Here is a 15,293-nt window from a genome sequence, read left to right on the forward strand (position 1 = left end):
ATTATACTTTGAGGGTCAGAAGATTGATTATACTATATCTACTATATTGACTAATCATATTTTGTATAATAACAAGTCAAAACAAAATCAGAATTGAGTATGATCAGAGTATTCTTCAGATTTCCATGTTAGGAAAGTTCTTGCTGTGATTTGTATGAAAAAAATATTCTTTGTAGCGTCCAAAGCAACAAAGGAAAACAGTTTAGCTATCAGGCCTTGTAACATTGATAATTGAGAATTCAGATTTAACTTTTTGATGGAATCACACAGGTAAAGAGAGACCAGTTCATTATTGATCTGTTTCAGAAATTATATCCGCAACAATATGCGATTGCGTCGACCATAAAAATGGTTGAGAACCATAGAAAGAAAAATACTCTCAAAAAAGCTGCTTGTATAAAGAGGGGCAGAGAGAGTAAACAATCTCCTCAATAAGCTTAATTAGCTAATGCTTTGACAGCTTTCTCTGCAGCATCATCCAAATCATCAGCCGTAATGAGTTTCATTCCACTTTCCTTGAGGATTCTCTTTCCCTGTTCCACATTTGTTCCCTCTAGACGAACCACCACTGGTACTTTCAGTGAAACCTATCATGTAGTTTGGTTTCACACAAAACTCAGTCAAAGTAATGCAAAGTAACATGTGGAAATATGGCCTTCAGATTCTTACCTCTTTAGCAGCATTCACAATTCCACTAGCAATCACATCACATTTCATTATTCCACCAAATATGTTCACCAATATTGCTTTCACTTTATCGTCCGACGTCAGTATCTTAAACGCCTCCACCACCTTCATTAATAAATAAATCACAACCTTTGGTTAAACTGGTTTAAATCTACAACTTAGATAAACAAAAACTTAACACTTTTGTTACCTGGTGCTCAGAAGCGTTTCCACCGACGTCAAGGAAATTTGCCGGAGTCCCACCGTGCAATTTAATGATGTCCATGGTTGCCATCGCCAATCCAGCACCGTTCACCATACAGCCAATCTCTCCATCTAAACCGATATAATTCAAGTCAACTTTTGCAGCAGCGACCTACGAGAAGCAAACACATTTTACTTCATCAAAAGCTTGAAAATAAAATCAAAAGTGTAACAGAAAGCTAAACGTTGAATATAACCTTTCTGCTTTAGTCAACCTTAACTATTATGTACACATGAGTATTACGAATTAGCCAACCAACCATCAAAGTGACCAACAACGACTAAACAAACCAGCTAAACCACCCAAAAAAAAACTAGTTACTCTATCCATAAGTTTTGATATTAAACATATGGTTATAGCATCTAAGGTGGAGTGTTATAAATCATGGAGTGGATTGCCATAACCAGGCCTGGCCCAATACATAGAAGATAGAGAGAGGTTCGGAAACCTTAGAGAGAGGAGAGAGAGCCGACTTTAGAGAGAGAGACGGCCACAAGCTTGGAGAAAAGGAAACCCTTTTCCTAGTAGATGTAATCTTTCCATTATTATGTATTAGTAGTTTTTCTAATCCTAGTGAGTTTAGGTTTTGGATACTTTACATTTTACTTATCTTGTAATCTTTATATAAAGGAACCCTCTTGATCATTAATAAATACACAGAAATATTCAGTCTCTAAACCTTCTAATTACAACGCGTTATCTTTAGCAATGTCGGAATCATCACCGGCATCATATCCGGAATCATGAACCATGTGAGCCTCCGGGTTCTTGTTCTTAAGACTCTCTTGATAGAGCTCACATAAGTGCTTAGGGGTTCTACAATTCTTGGCCCAATGGTTGTCCATCCCACATCTGTGACAAACGGATTTGGTGGAGTAAAACGGTTTGGATATGCCGCCTCGACCTCGGCCATAACCGTGGTTCCAACTATGGCAGTAGCCGAGGCAGTTATGGCCGAGGTCGAGGCGGCATATCCAAACCGTCTTACTCCACCAAATCCGTTTGTCACAGATGTGGGATGGACAACCATTGGGCCAAGAATTGTAGAACCCCTAAGCACTTATGTGAGCTCTATCAAGAGTCTTAAGAACAAGAACCCGGAGGCTCACATGGTTCATGATTCCGGATATGATGCTGATGATTATTCCGACATTGCTAAAGATCAACTTGATGAGGTCAAAGGGACTTGGTGATACTATCACCAAGGACAACACGTTATCAACACGTTTAGAGATAAACACATCCATAAGTTTTGATATTAAAAAGAAAGATTTCTTGGTGAAGAACATAAGAAGCAAGAGACAGAGAATGGACCATACCTCTCGTGGATCCTCCTGTGTTGGATCACGAAGAGCAAAAATCTCTTTCTGACGGAAAGCAGCGTTATCATCAAAGTTCAACTTGGCATCAGCAGCTACCAATTGATTAGTGGATGTCTCAGCGAGAGGGTTGATCTAACAGAGAAAAGTAAGGGTTCAACAAAAGATATTAAACACACAAAAAAAAAAAGAGTAGAGAGAGAGAGAGAGCACTCACTTCCAACATTGTGCAGTCAGTCTTGCGGAAGAGTTCGTATAGCTTCTTGACTTGTTCAATAGAATCTTTTCTGTCAGCAGCTTTTGGAGCCAGACCATCCACAACCTTAGCAGCATCTTCATCGGTAATTCCTGCAAACACATCGATCGGCACCTACAGAAAACAAAGAAATGAGAGTCAAAGAAGGCAATAACACACCTCCCATATGATACAGAAGGATATTTGCGGTGATCATATGAAAAGTCATAATAACCTTAATAATCATGTCAGGGAACTTATCAGCAAGATCTTCGATGCTGGTACCACCCTTTTTGCAGGCAATTATCAACTGAAACAGGCAAGGAAAGTGTTATAGAGATTGGTGAAAAATCATGAGGGAGTAGTAAAAGTAGAGCATTGAATAACAAATTATTATTAGTTATTACCGGTCCAGCAGATTTACGGTCAAGAATAATGGAGAAGTACATCTCATTGACGAGAGACAGTTTCTCACACAAGTAAACCTGGAGGATAGAGAGTTAACTCTGAAGAGAAGAGAAGAGAAATGGAAAAGCAGAGAGAAGCGATCAGAAACCTTGGTGACAACTTTGCCTAGAGGACCAGTTTGTTTGGTGACGAGAACTTGACCAAGCATCTTTCCTAGAAAAGAAAGATAATAAGCAAAATGGGATCAAGAAACTCTGAGACAAAGAAATAATACCAGCAATATCTTGAGCGTGATCACGGTTGACAATGTGAACACCACCCTGAAGACCACTCTTGAAGGTTCCGAGACCTCTTCCACCAGCCAAGATCTGGCTCTTAACGACCAGCTGTAACAAAAAGGGTTTAGGAAAAGATCAAAATAAGATTGAGCTCTCTCTCTCTCTCTCTCTTAGAAAACAGAGCACAGACCTCGGATTCGTTAGGGAAAACTTGGTCGATAGCCTTTTTAACTTGATCGAGAGAAGAAACAGCGACTCCCTTTGGCACATTCACTCCGTATTTACCCATCAGCTCTGCTCCCTGCCCCCAAAACAAAACACAGAAACGAATTACATTTTCCAAACACAGGTGAGATTCGATCGCTCGAATCAATCAGTAAACTAAAAAAAAATACACCGTAACTCTAGCTTCCATCAATCACTGGATCAACCGCAAAAGAAACAGCGAAAAGAAGGAGAAGGAACCTGATACTCGTGGATGTTGAGACGGCGAAGCTGTTGATTCTGCCATTTCCCGGCGACCGAGAGAGATCTGGACACCAGCTTCTTCACCAATCCCCTCATCCTTAATTTGCCAAGATTCGATAACCAATCAATCAATCGCCGAAATAGAGAGGCAGAGAGAATGAATAGTCGCAAGCCTTGACGCACTCTAGGGCTTTTAATCAAATCATCCCTTCTTTCTTATAATTTTTTTCATTTATTTATTGACCAAAAAACCTTCCATAAAAAAAAAAAAAAGTAATTACTAGTATTAATTTGAATTTGTGTAATTAAAGACCAATAACCCCCACTTACTAGTATTAATTTGAATTTGTGTAATTAAAGACGGTAAAATCAGAAACACCTAAAACAATAAACCTAGAGAATCTGCTCTCAAAGATTGGAAAAATAACTCTCTCTTTATTTTATTTTCTACCTAGAGTGCTGAATCTGCTGATGAGTGATGATAATCAGAAAGAATAAAAATAAATAGTAAGAAAAAAATAGTTTCCCTAATAAGAAAAAAGAAAGCTCCTAGTCTTCTTCTAATAAGTCAAAACTCTACAAGCTTCACCAAAAAACACCATTTTCAGTTTTATCATCATCATCATCATTATCATCTATCATTCCGAGAAACCTTGGGACGCTTTGATCTCCGAGAATCTGCCCCTGCCTCTTCTTCTTGTTCAGGTTTGCCAAACTCCATATTTTGCTTCTCAATCATCATTACAAGTGCCTTTCCCTGTTTCTCTATCTGAAGTTGCATCTTCCTTTGAATCTGAAACAAAATCGATTAATTGTTTTCATGCAATAAATTACAAGAAGCATATCATGTCTCCATCGTTACCTCCAGCTGCTCATGCAGTTGCTTCTGAACTTCCATCTGAATTCTCAGCGCCTCACTTATATACATCCCACTACATTACATCAATCAAAATATTGGTTTCTTTAGTCACAATCTGGTTTAGAAATGGTGTACCTACTTGTGAACTGTGATGTTACCAAACCTTTTCGTATCAAGAGATGTAACATGCTCAACCGGTGTCAACTTCTTCTCTCGCCAACCTGCTAAAACCCATCAGACGACATATCAAGATATACAAAAAAAATTAAAAAAAAAAGAAGAAGCAGTAATACTTTCTCCTCATCATAAGAAAGAAGCATACGAACATTCATCAAGTATCTACCTTCTGATGGTTCTGGTACATGTCTAGCTGTCCTATATTTCTGCAATTTATATTAATAAAAAAACAAAATTGTTAGCTTTTGTGGGCAGACTATTTCTGTGGAATCAAACGCTAGGAAGAAACAAAAAGTTAACCTGCAAGTGACTTTTGACATGATATATAGTCAGGCCTTGGACTTTCATATGCTTCAGCACCGCCTTAGGTTTTGCGTCTGATTAAAAGAAGACATTGAATCAGCACAAAACAGAGCTTCATCATCATTGTTAACTCTTTATCTAAAAAAAACTATGAAAATGCAGAGAGAAGATGAAGATGCTCTCACTTTCCATGCCACCAAGCTGGTTAACAGCCTCAACAAAAGCTTCATGAAGCTCTGGGGTCCAACGCACACGTCCCTTAGTTGCTGCTGTATTATTACTGGTGAAACTGTTTGAGGATACAGTCCTAACAATCGGAGAAGTCTGGTGCAGAACAACTTGGGGTTGTTGAATCTGCGATTGCATAGTTGGTTCCTGGACCTGAAACTCAACAATTATATCCTTTTAAAACATCACTTCCTTCCTTCCTTCATGTGCTAAGGAAGATAAAAGCACTGATATTTAGAGAAACACAATATTTATCGCAACAACCTTGGAAGCAGCAGAGGTGGAACTTGTGTCAAGGAAAAGATCGTTCAAGAGAGCAGACATTAATGGATTCTCATCATCAGTAATCAATTCTTCATCCAATTCTGCCAACTCACTTGGTCTGTGAATGTCATCCATTTGATTGGTTTGAATGGGAATATCCAAAGGAAAATCAAAAAGGTCAGGGATAGGAGCTGGATGATCCCAATCTAATATCTCAGAGATGAAAGGTGTGTCACTGCTGCTTCCAATGTGAGAAGCCATGGAAGGGTGGTTATGGAGATCATTTGAATATATATTGTGACCAACTGCTCCACCATTAGCAGAGAGCAAATGATAGGGGCTTGCCATGGATTGATTGTGTTCTGAACTGAAGGATATGTCTGCGTTGACTGAAGGGTTTGGTACTGAAGAAGTGAGTGCGAGGCTACTCATTGACCTAAACGGACAAGTCTCCATTGTTGTCCTCCAAAGAAAAAAAAATTAAGCAGACTTTTGAAGATGGCAAATAGATTCACCACATGACCAAACAGATTTTGAATCTGCAACAATCAAACAGATGGTAAGAAATGAAGCTGTTCATCATGCAAACTCAATACTGATGCAATCGTTTTGCCCAAAATATAGGAAAGAAGCTAAAAAAACATGTTAAGAGTGGTCAATCATCATGCAAACAAGGCTATTCAATAAATAAGTAAAAAATGCAAAGCCTACACTGAACACAATCGAATCTGAAATTCTCGCCAGTTACGCTCGGAACCTAGAGAAGAGTAGAGATGAGATCAAATTACAGAATCAAAATTCTCACCTAAAGAATCATGATTAAACCCTCAGGAGAATAATCGAATAGAAAGATTGAAAAGTATCTTTTCCCACTTGGCGCGCGTAAATAGGGATCCTTAAAACCGGAATTCTCGCTTTTCTCTCTCCTGGTTCCAGTTACAAGATCGTGTTTTGGCATCTGAGTCGACGAAAGTTTGTCTTAATGGGCTGCACATGGGCTTACACCCTTTTTTTTGTTTTCTGTTTTCAATTTTTTTTTTCTTATTTTTTAAAGCTAAATTTTCGTTCCATAAACATCATCACAACGAACCAGTTTAAAACACACACAAATCTCTAACAATCATACAGACAAAAAAAAAAGCTAGAACCTCTGCAACACTAACCAAAAAGAAAAAAGATAACCAAGAGGGAAAGCTTCTAGCCACATATGATTGAAACAGATTTATGGAGATGATACTATTGGCCATCAGATTTGCCGGAAAGATCACATTAATATTAACAACCTCCAAGTTCCGACAGTCCAAACAATGAAGAAAACCTAAGATCTTGTTTGAGATCCATTTGAAAGATGGCCAGTCTGCTGGTCTAGTAACTGCTCCCAAGAGATCTGAGGCCTCGACTCCAAAAACAATCTTGGATAGCCTAAAGACTAACCAAGCTATCAATCGCCCATAACCATCCATTCGCATTGGCCTGAACTCTAGACTTCACATTCACAAAAGACCTTCTACTATGCAATAAGACCTCGCCCTTCTTATTTCTCAAAATCCAAGACACACCATTGATCATAGAGCGACTATTCCATGCTACTCCTACATCACATTTTAACCAACCTTTCTTAGGAGGAACCCTATCAGTCCTAGAAATCTCAACTTTATTTCTATTAAATACCCTAGAATCAAGCAAACATTGAGCTTGGGACCATTCCTCCATGTCAGAGAAAGCTTTCTTTACCAGCTCCTGAGTTTCAAACACTCTTCCTTCAAAAATCATCAAAAATCAGAGCATTTCTATTCTTCCATATCCTCCAAAGAATCCAAAGAAAAATATTACCAGTTTCAACCAAAATATATTTCCTATTACTAGCCTGGAATAAAAAATTAAGGTATGAATGGTGACCAAGGAACGACGAGGAATAATGCATTCCATAACATTTCTAAAAAAAATCATCATTCATAAAGAATAATTTTTCATTTTCATTCCCTACCATTATTTTTTTGTAAAAAAATAAAGAACAAAGTTATTCCGTGTTACATATGAGATGGAACAACCATTCCTTTTTATTTCTACAATTTTATTCCTATTTGTTTATTTCATATTCGTTCTTCTTGTTTCCAGAATAGTCACCAGTCGGACAATGTTTTGGAAAATAGAAGAATTATGGAACCCATTGCGTTGAGCCGGCAAATTAGTGTCCGTCCACACTCTTCTTGCGAAAGGACAAGTAAAAAACAAATGGTTCACAGATTCTGAGCCATCACCACAAACCTGACAAGTGATGTCAATCTTCATACCCCTAGACTTTATCCCTTCAGCAATAGGTAACACATCAGATAAAATCTTCGAAAGGAAGACTCTCGTTTTAGGAGAGATTTTCAAACTCCAAAATATTAAAGAAAGAATTACACTGTAAGACAGTTTTGAGTTATTTATAACAAAATAAGGCAGTTTCAGCTATTGAGGTACTTTTTCTTAACTTCATCACATTTCGTTTAGTTTTTCAAGTTAAAACAGAACTATATACTAATCAGTAGGACCCATTATCATCTCTCTCTTATATTCTTCATTCTGAACTCTCTCTCTTTTTTTTTTTTTAATGATTGACTTTTATCTTCTTCTTTTTTTATCGTTTTGAAGTTTTCATCATTCTCTTTTTCAATTCTTTTTCAACAGATCATCGTGAGGTCCTTGGACGTCGTGATACGCAGGAGCCGGGCAGCGTCATCAAGAATGTCTCACTCAGCCGTGGAGATTTAGAACAAAATGTTAAACAAATCAGAAACAAAAAAAAACAGTTTTGTTCGACCTTTTGAATGTAAAACATGAATTAGGATTGAATCTATCAGATCTAGACAAAATACATAAAAAAAAGTGGAGAAATTCGTAAAGAATCGTGAAAATAGGTGAGAGAGGCGGAGATTAGGGTTTCTGGTCGACAATGACCAAGAAAGAAGACGAGGTTATTTTCGTAATTTTCCATCATTAATGAAAAAAAACAAAATAAAAAGTTTCTATGTACATTACTTTCAAAATGTACATGTGTACACCTAATTTTATGTTATACATCAAAGGGATTATGTACACAATTTTCTCTTTTTGTAGGTTTTCTATCTCAATAACTAAGCATCTACGACTTCACATTACCACAATGTACACGTGAATTTTTTTCCTCCTTCCTATGTACACGCAGGGTCAGACATCTTTAAAATCTGACTGAACTCAAATATCATCCTACACATTTTGTTTAAGAACTTCTGATTAGTGTGTGTGTTTTCATGGTAGCTTCATGGTAGGTCTAAGCTTGATTAATTTCTGGTTGTTTTATATATGTACACTATCATATTTAGCATACACATGTACATCTCTTTATTTAAAAGATGTCTGATCCTGCGTGTAAAAATCTGTCTAAACCCAAATATTTTGGTATAGAGGTGCTTGTATGGTTATGGTACACACCTATTGTACATGTGAATATGTAAAGCGATGTACACATATATAGCACTAAAACATTATACATGTGGAAATTTTAAATCAGATTTGTACTTTTACTAGCCTATAATCTTCTCATCTCCGCAACAACCAAATTAAAATGAATAACATCTCATCTATATAAGATTTGAGTAATATATGACATGATTCAAAATGTGTACCGTTGTTTGGCTTAAAAAGGTAAAAATTATTCTTTTTTGAAGTGTAATTGTAGCCATATGTATACACTCTTACGCTTCTTACCGCTACATTCACCCAACTCCATTCGCAACGGTTACCACGGCGGATTCATGTCGACGAAGAAGCTTCACAACAGAGAATGAACAGTTGAGAATTAAGCTTGGTTGTGGCTGTGAATCGTAAGAAGGAGGGGACACATAAGAGATGCAAAAGCAAAATATTTGCTAGATCTAGATTGCATATTTAATAGTCTCGGGGCAAATTCGTGAAGAAACTTGAACATATTAGAAGTTTGAGACAAATTGAATATGTTATTTTGTGTACACTTTGTGATGAGTACACGTGTACATAAAAATGAACCAATATATGTGAACAAGTTGTACACATATAGGTGGATTGGTGGTTGCTTACTAAAACAATACCAAAATACATAATAAATAGATCAAGTCAAACTGAAAATGGTGTACATGACAATAAGTGCACACATGATTTTGTGTTTTACTAATATTAGCTTTGATTTTAGTTCATTTAATTTATTTTCCAATGCATTTAAGAATTAAAACATGAGTCTATGATTTTAAAGAGAATACACGATTTTACGATACATTGCTTTAGTAATATACAATGTACACATGTAATCATGTACACATGTAAAGATGTACACATGTTATCTTTATACACATGTAATCAGTACACATGTAAAGATGTACACGTGTTGTAAACATGTACACATGTACATATAAAATCATGTTGTACATTTTTTTCAATTTTATTTAAGGAGTGGTATTTTTGTAAATATATCTTCGTATTTCCCAGATTTTCTAGGGTTTCCTGCAACAATTATTGCGGCCGCTATTGATTTCTTTCATTTATTTTTCATTCTTTTGCGTTTTAAGTGTAGATTACACTTCATGATTGTTGCTTTATCACTTCTAAACTGATTTCCAACTTTAGATTTTGAAATTTTTGTGAGATTTGGCCATTGTTGCTCGAGCTTCATAACTGAAGCGACGACCACCGAAGCCGAGTCCGAACATCACGACCACCACGCGCTACTGTCAGAGTGCAACGAAGATGAGTTGTAGAGAGAACGACGTGGAGGAGGAAGGATGATTTCGCGGCGAAGGAGAAGACAAACCGCGACGGCTTGCGCCCGAATTCGTCGGCGATGACGGAGGAGGACCAGGAAGTACGGTAAAGAAGAACTGAAACATAGATGATATGATGCACCAAGGATTGAGATACCAAAGATTAAAATGGGATGAAGAAGTTTTTTAGTTTTAAATTTTTGATTGTCCGTTCCAAAGAAAAAAAGAAAAAAAATAATTAACTTAAAAAACATGGTAGGACCACTTTAGTTAGATAAATGACTTTAGTTATAATGGTTTGGTTTCTAGTCACAATAAACTGCTCCAGTAGCTGAAACTGTCTTATTATGTAAATAAAACTTGGAAACTGCCCTGCAGTGTAAATGACTCAATATTAAAATACAATTACAAAGTTACAAAAAGACCACAAAATATTATATAGCTTTTTTCCAAGTCTAACTAATTTTGCTAGACTATCTACAAAAGACACATAACTTCTTGGAACATATTGAAACAAAAATTTCATTGGCTGATGATAATGCAATGAAAGTGTAGCTGCTTCATTGTCATTGATAGTCTCTTAGAGTCCAGCCGATAAACCAGCTTGTTCAGAGCATGATAGACCAGCTTGCAATCACCTACAAATACAACATGATTATAAGAAATTTTTTTTGACTTGTTGGGCAGGCACTACAAGAAAACAGCGGTATTCTGACGGACGTTCCGACGGAAAATGAATTCCTCGGAATATACCGAGGAGTTTCCGAGGAAATTCCGAGGAAACACAAAATTTGGTTTCCTCGGAATTTCCTCGGAATATACCGACGGAATTCCGAGGAAAATTCATTCCGTCGGAATATTTCGACGGAATACCGAGGAAAATTGTATTCCTCGGAAAAAACTGATGAATTCCAAGGAAATATTATAGACGTTAGAGAGCCGTTGGAGAACCGTTGGGGGATTTTAAAAATTCCGAGGAAATTCCGACGAACTAGCCGTTTGCATCGGAATTCCGTCGGAATTTCCTCGGTCTGTCGGCAGGATTTCAACTATAAATACAAGCACCCCTCTTCCTCTTCATTCACTCCATATCTTCATCCTCCCTCTCACTCTCTTTACACACGAATTTGATTCATAAAAAACATGTCTTCTTCAAATTATTTTCGTTCTTGGATCGATCGACCTCATTTGGATCCGAACACGAGATTGCTTACGGAAGAATACCAACAAGGTATAACCGAATTCATGGGGTTAGTTCACCGACAACCGGAAGCAAAAACAGGTATGTTAAGATGTCCTTGCTCTAATTGTAAAAATAAAAAAGTTATTAAACAGTGGGATGTTTGGACTCATCTATATTTGAGTGGGTTTACACGAAGTTACAAAATTTGGTATCATCATGGGGAAACTGATTATGAACATGGTAGTACTAGCGAACCTCAGCCAGCGGTTAGATTAGAAGATCCAATTAGAACGGATGTAGATTACGGTGTAGGTACTGAGCAGATGGTAAATGATCATTTTAGAGGGGAAGATTTACCCAATGCCGAAGCTAGGAGATTTTATGATATGTTGGATGCTGGAAAGCAACCATTGTACGAAGGTTGCAGAGATGGTCATTCAGCTTTATCATCTGCTACAAGATTGATGGCCATTAAGACGGATTATAATTTGGCTGAAGACTGTGTGGATGCGATTGCTGATTATGTAAAAGGTATTCTACCCGAAGATAATGTAGCTTCTGGCTCATACTACGAGGTTCGGAAACTCGTAGCTGGTCTTGGTTTATCGTATCAGGTAATAGATGTATGCAGAGACAACTGCATGATTTATTGGAGGGCGGATGAACAGCGGGTTTCATGCAAATTTTGTGGGAAGTCTCGTTATAAAGATACGAGTGGAAGAGTTCCAGTACCATATAAAAGGATGTGGTATTTGCCTTTGACGGAAAGGTTGCAGAGGCTGTATCTGTCTGAACGCACAGCGCAACCAATGAGATGGCATGCGGAGCACTCAACAGATGGTGAGATCAGACATCCTTCAGATGCAAAAGCGTAGAAGCATTTCCAATCAAAGTATCCCGACTTTGCGTATGAGAGAAGAAATGTCTACCTTGGATTATGTACTGATGGTTTCAGCCAGTTTGGCAAGAGTGGAAGACAATATTCTCTATGGCCAGTCATTCTTACACCATACAACCTACCCCCAAACTTGTGCTTGCGACGAGAGTTTTTGTTTCTCTCGATTCTCGTTCCCGGACCAGATCATCCTAAGAGATCACTTGATGTGTTTCTTCAGCCACTAATATATGAGTTGCAACAACTATGGGCTCAAGGTGCTGAAACATACGATGTTTCGTATAAAGAAAACTTTCAAATGCGGGCAGTACTAATGTGGACAATAAGTGATTTTCCAGCATATGATATGTTATCTGGATGGACAACGCATGGAAGGCTATCATGTCCATATTGTCAAGATAACACTGATGCTTTCCAACTAAAACACGGAAGGAAAACGTGTTGGTTTGACTGTCACAGGAGATTTCTACCACCAGATCATCCATATCGTAGAAGTAGAAATTTGTTTACGAAGAACAAGAGGGTGTTTGACAGTCCACCTCCGGAAATTCGTGGGAAAGATTTGAAGACACAACTTAGAGATTTTGGTGCAGAAAGGACGCCAGACGTCGGTGGACATGAGCATTTTCCGGTAGATGGTGTTGGAAACCTACATAACTAGCACAAAAAAAAAGTATTTTTTGGGATCTGCCATACTGGGAGGATCATCTACTAAGGCATAATTTAGATGTCATGCATATTGAGAAGAACGTTTTTGACAATCTCATGAACACGATCCTTAATGTTCAAGGTAAAACAAAGGATAATTTGAAGTCAAGACTGGATTTAGTCGATATATGTGCTCGTTCAGAACTTCATGTTAATGAGAGTGGTAGGGCTCCTTTTCCCATATACCGACTTGATGCAGCGGAAAAGGATGCGTTCTTTGATTGGATTTCAAACGATATGGAATTTCCAGACGGTTACGCATCTAATTTGCGTAACTGTATCGACAGAAAGGAAGGAAAGTTTACTGGCTTGAAAAGCCATGATTGCCATGTAATGATGCAGCGCCTCCTTCCGTTTGCCTTCAAGGAACTATTACCACGAAATGTTCATGAAGCAATTGCAGGGATAAGTGGTTTCTTCCGCGATTTATGCACAAGATCAGTGACTCTTGAAGGTATTGAAAATTTGAAGACTAACATAGCTGTGATTCAGTGCAACCTTGAGAAGATATTTCCTCCCTCATTTTTTGATGTTATGGAGCATCTTGAGGAACTTTCTTCCCTCGGAAAATTCCGAGGAAAACTTAACGTTCGTCGGAATTTTCCGAGGGAGTGTAGTCCCTCGGAATTTTCCGACGGATCGGCGTTCCTCGGAATTTTCCGAGGGAAAGGCGTTCCTCGGAATTTTTCGATAAACATTCCGAGGAATATTTCGTCGAAACTTCTGAGGATTGGACCATCGGAATTCCCTCGGTATATTCCGAGGAACCTTCCGACGAACTTTGTGTCCTCGGAATTTCCTCGGAATTTTGTTTCCTCGGAATTCCGTCGGAAATTTCCGACGGAATTCCGAGGAAGTATGAATTTCCGAGTAGATATTTCCGAGGACTTTTTTCGTCGGTATGTCCTCGGAATAGCGTTATTCCGACGACATACCGACGATTTTTTCTCTCAGTATCCCGATGTTTTCTTGTAGTGATGCATCCGCAAAGCAACTGCTTTAGCTTCAAGACGAGAGCTAGTAGGAGGTTTAACATAGTATCCATGGAAACAATGGATGCCTCCTATGCTATACACTATAAAGACCATTCAATTTATATATTTGCGTGTAGGAAAATTTCAGGATTTCAAACGCATTTTTGTATTGCAGTCAAAAGTATTTATTTTGATATATTATTAACAGCAAAATTACAAAAGGTTTAATACAAATTGTAAATGTTGATATGATATTATGACGCAAATATCAAATTTTGGATATGTCCATCTTTTATTTTTTAAATGGAAAATTTTGTGATATTCATTTGGAGTAGTGTGCAAACTGCAAAGTAGGGCTGGACATTGATACTTGTTACTCGGTTGATACTTGATACTTGACTCGTACTCGACTTGAAAAAGCAAGTACTTGATGTTATCAAGTCAAGTAGCAAGTCAGCAAATTTTACTACTTGCAAGTACAAGTCAAGTATCAAGTATTACAATTTTTTTCTAATATTCGACTCATTACTTGTTTTATTACTTGTTATTGGTTCTAAAAGTATATATGACCTATTAAAATACTCGTTTTACTTCTCGCATTGTAATAAAAAATAAAAATATTATTCTTTAGGTATTTTATATTATAAGTACTTATTTTGAATGATTTATATACACACACCAAATCAAATTACTTGAATTGATTGAATAAAATAACATGTATATGGAAAAATAAAAGTATTTATTCCATGTTTAGTTGTACTTATCAGTTTTGGTACATTTAGTTTTAAAGTTTTAAACCTAAATAAACAAGTATCAAGTATTACCAAGTAATTTGTAAGTATTAAAAATATAGGCAAGTACTTGATTACTAAGTACTTGATCGGATCAAGTACAAGTACAAGCCAAAAATTCTTTTTTTTTTCGTAGGCTCCATGACAGGGGATGAGAGTCATTAATCCATGTCCGAAGAAAACCCACCACAGTCTCCAAATCCACTTCCGGCTCTAACCGACAAAAGCCACCATCTCATGCTATGCATAATCCATAATATACTCTCCACAACTCCGCCAAGGGGACGGAGAAAATCCCAATATTAAGTGCAAAGCCTCCATGCCACACTCCATACTCATCTCGCATAACTCCACCCGCAGTGGCAAGACCCGAATTACCTCTAGATGCTCCGTCGGTGTTGAGTTTGATCCATTCATGTGCTGATTTCTGCCAAGATATCTGCGTCTCTATGCGTTCCCAAACTCGACTGCGTCCACCGAGATTATCATTCGCTACCATCACTTCCCGAACCTTT

At 37.5% G+C, this 15,293-nt stretch overlaps 2 protein-coding genes across 6 annotated transcripts; both read right to left on the reverse strand.

Annotated features, from left to right (window-relative positions):
- Nucleotides 1–224: 224 nt before the first annotated feature.
- LOC106357563 (succinate--CoA ligase [ADP-forming] subunit beta, mitochondrial-like) lies at nucleotides 225–3,886 on the reverse strand. Its single transcript, XM_048737120.1, has 11 exons — nucleotides 3,637–3,886; nucleotides 3,362–3,472; nucleotides 3,168–3,279; nucleotides 3,042–3,106; nucleotides 2,893–2,970; nucleotides 2,721–2,795; nucleotides 2,468–2,620; nucleotides 2,251–2,385; nucleotides 878–1,042; nucleotides 670–792; nucleotides 225–587 (listed from the first exon to the last, which is right to left on the reverse strand). Exons 1-11 carry the CDS (start codon nucleotides 3,733–3,735, stop codon nucleotides 438–440), a joined length of 1,266 nt encoding a protein of 421 aa, XP_048593077.1. The 5' UTR covers nucleotides 3,736–3,886; the 3' UTR covers nucleotides 225–437.
- A 235-nt stretch (nucleotides 3,887–4,121) lies between these two features.
- Nucleotides 4,122–7,491, reverse strand: LOC106357565 (myb family transcription factor PHL4-like). 5 transcript variants are annotated; one of them, XM_022688562.2, is made up of 8 exons: nucleotides 6,182–7,491; nucleotides 5,471–6,009; nucleotides 5,164–5,359; nucleotides 4,976–5,052; nucleotides 4,842–4,881; nucleotides 4,638–4,722; nucleotides 4,502–4,571; nucleotides 4,122–4,432 (listed from the first exon to the last, which is right to left on the reverse strand). In XM_022688562.2, the coding sequence occupies exons 2-8, from the start codon at nucleotides 5,924–5,926 to the stop codon at nucleotides 4,271–4,273; spliced, it is 1,086 nt and encodes a 361-aa protein (XP_022544283.1). In that variant the 5' UTR covers nucleotides 5,927–6,009; nucleotides 6,182–7,491; the 3' UTR covers nucleotides 4,122–4,270. The 5 variants fall into 5 exon arrangements, with proteins under 5 accessions (XP_022544283.1, XP_022544284.1, XP_022544282.1 ...); XM_022688563.2 differs by having other exon boundaries at nucleotides 4,638–4,719; nucleotides 6,276–7,490; XM_022688561.2 differs by having other exon boundaries at nucleotides 6,276–7,490.
- Nucleotides 7,492–15,293: the final 7,802 nt, after the last annotated feature.

The sequence above is a fragment of the Brassica napus genome, chromosome A7, assembly GCF_020379485.1.
Source record: "Brassica napus cultivar Da-Ae chromosome A7, Da-Ae, whole genome shotgun sequence".
Taxonomy (NCBI): Eukaryota; Viridiplantae; Streptophyta; class Magnoliopsida; order Brassicales; family Brassicaceae; genus Brassica; species Brassica napus.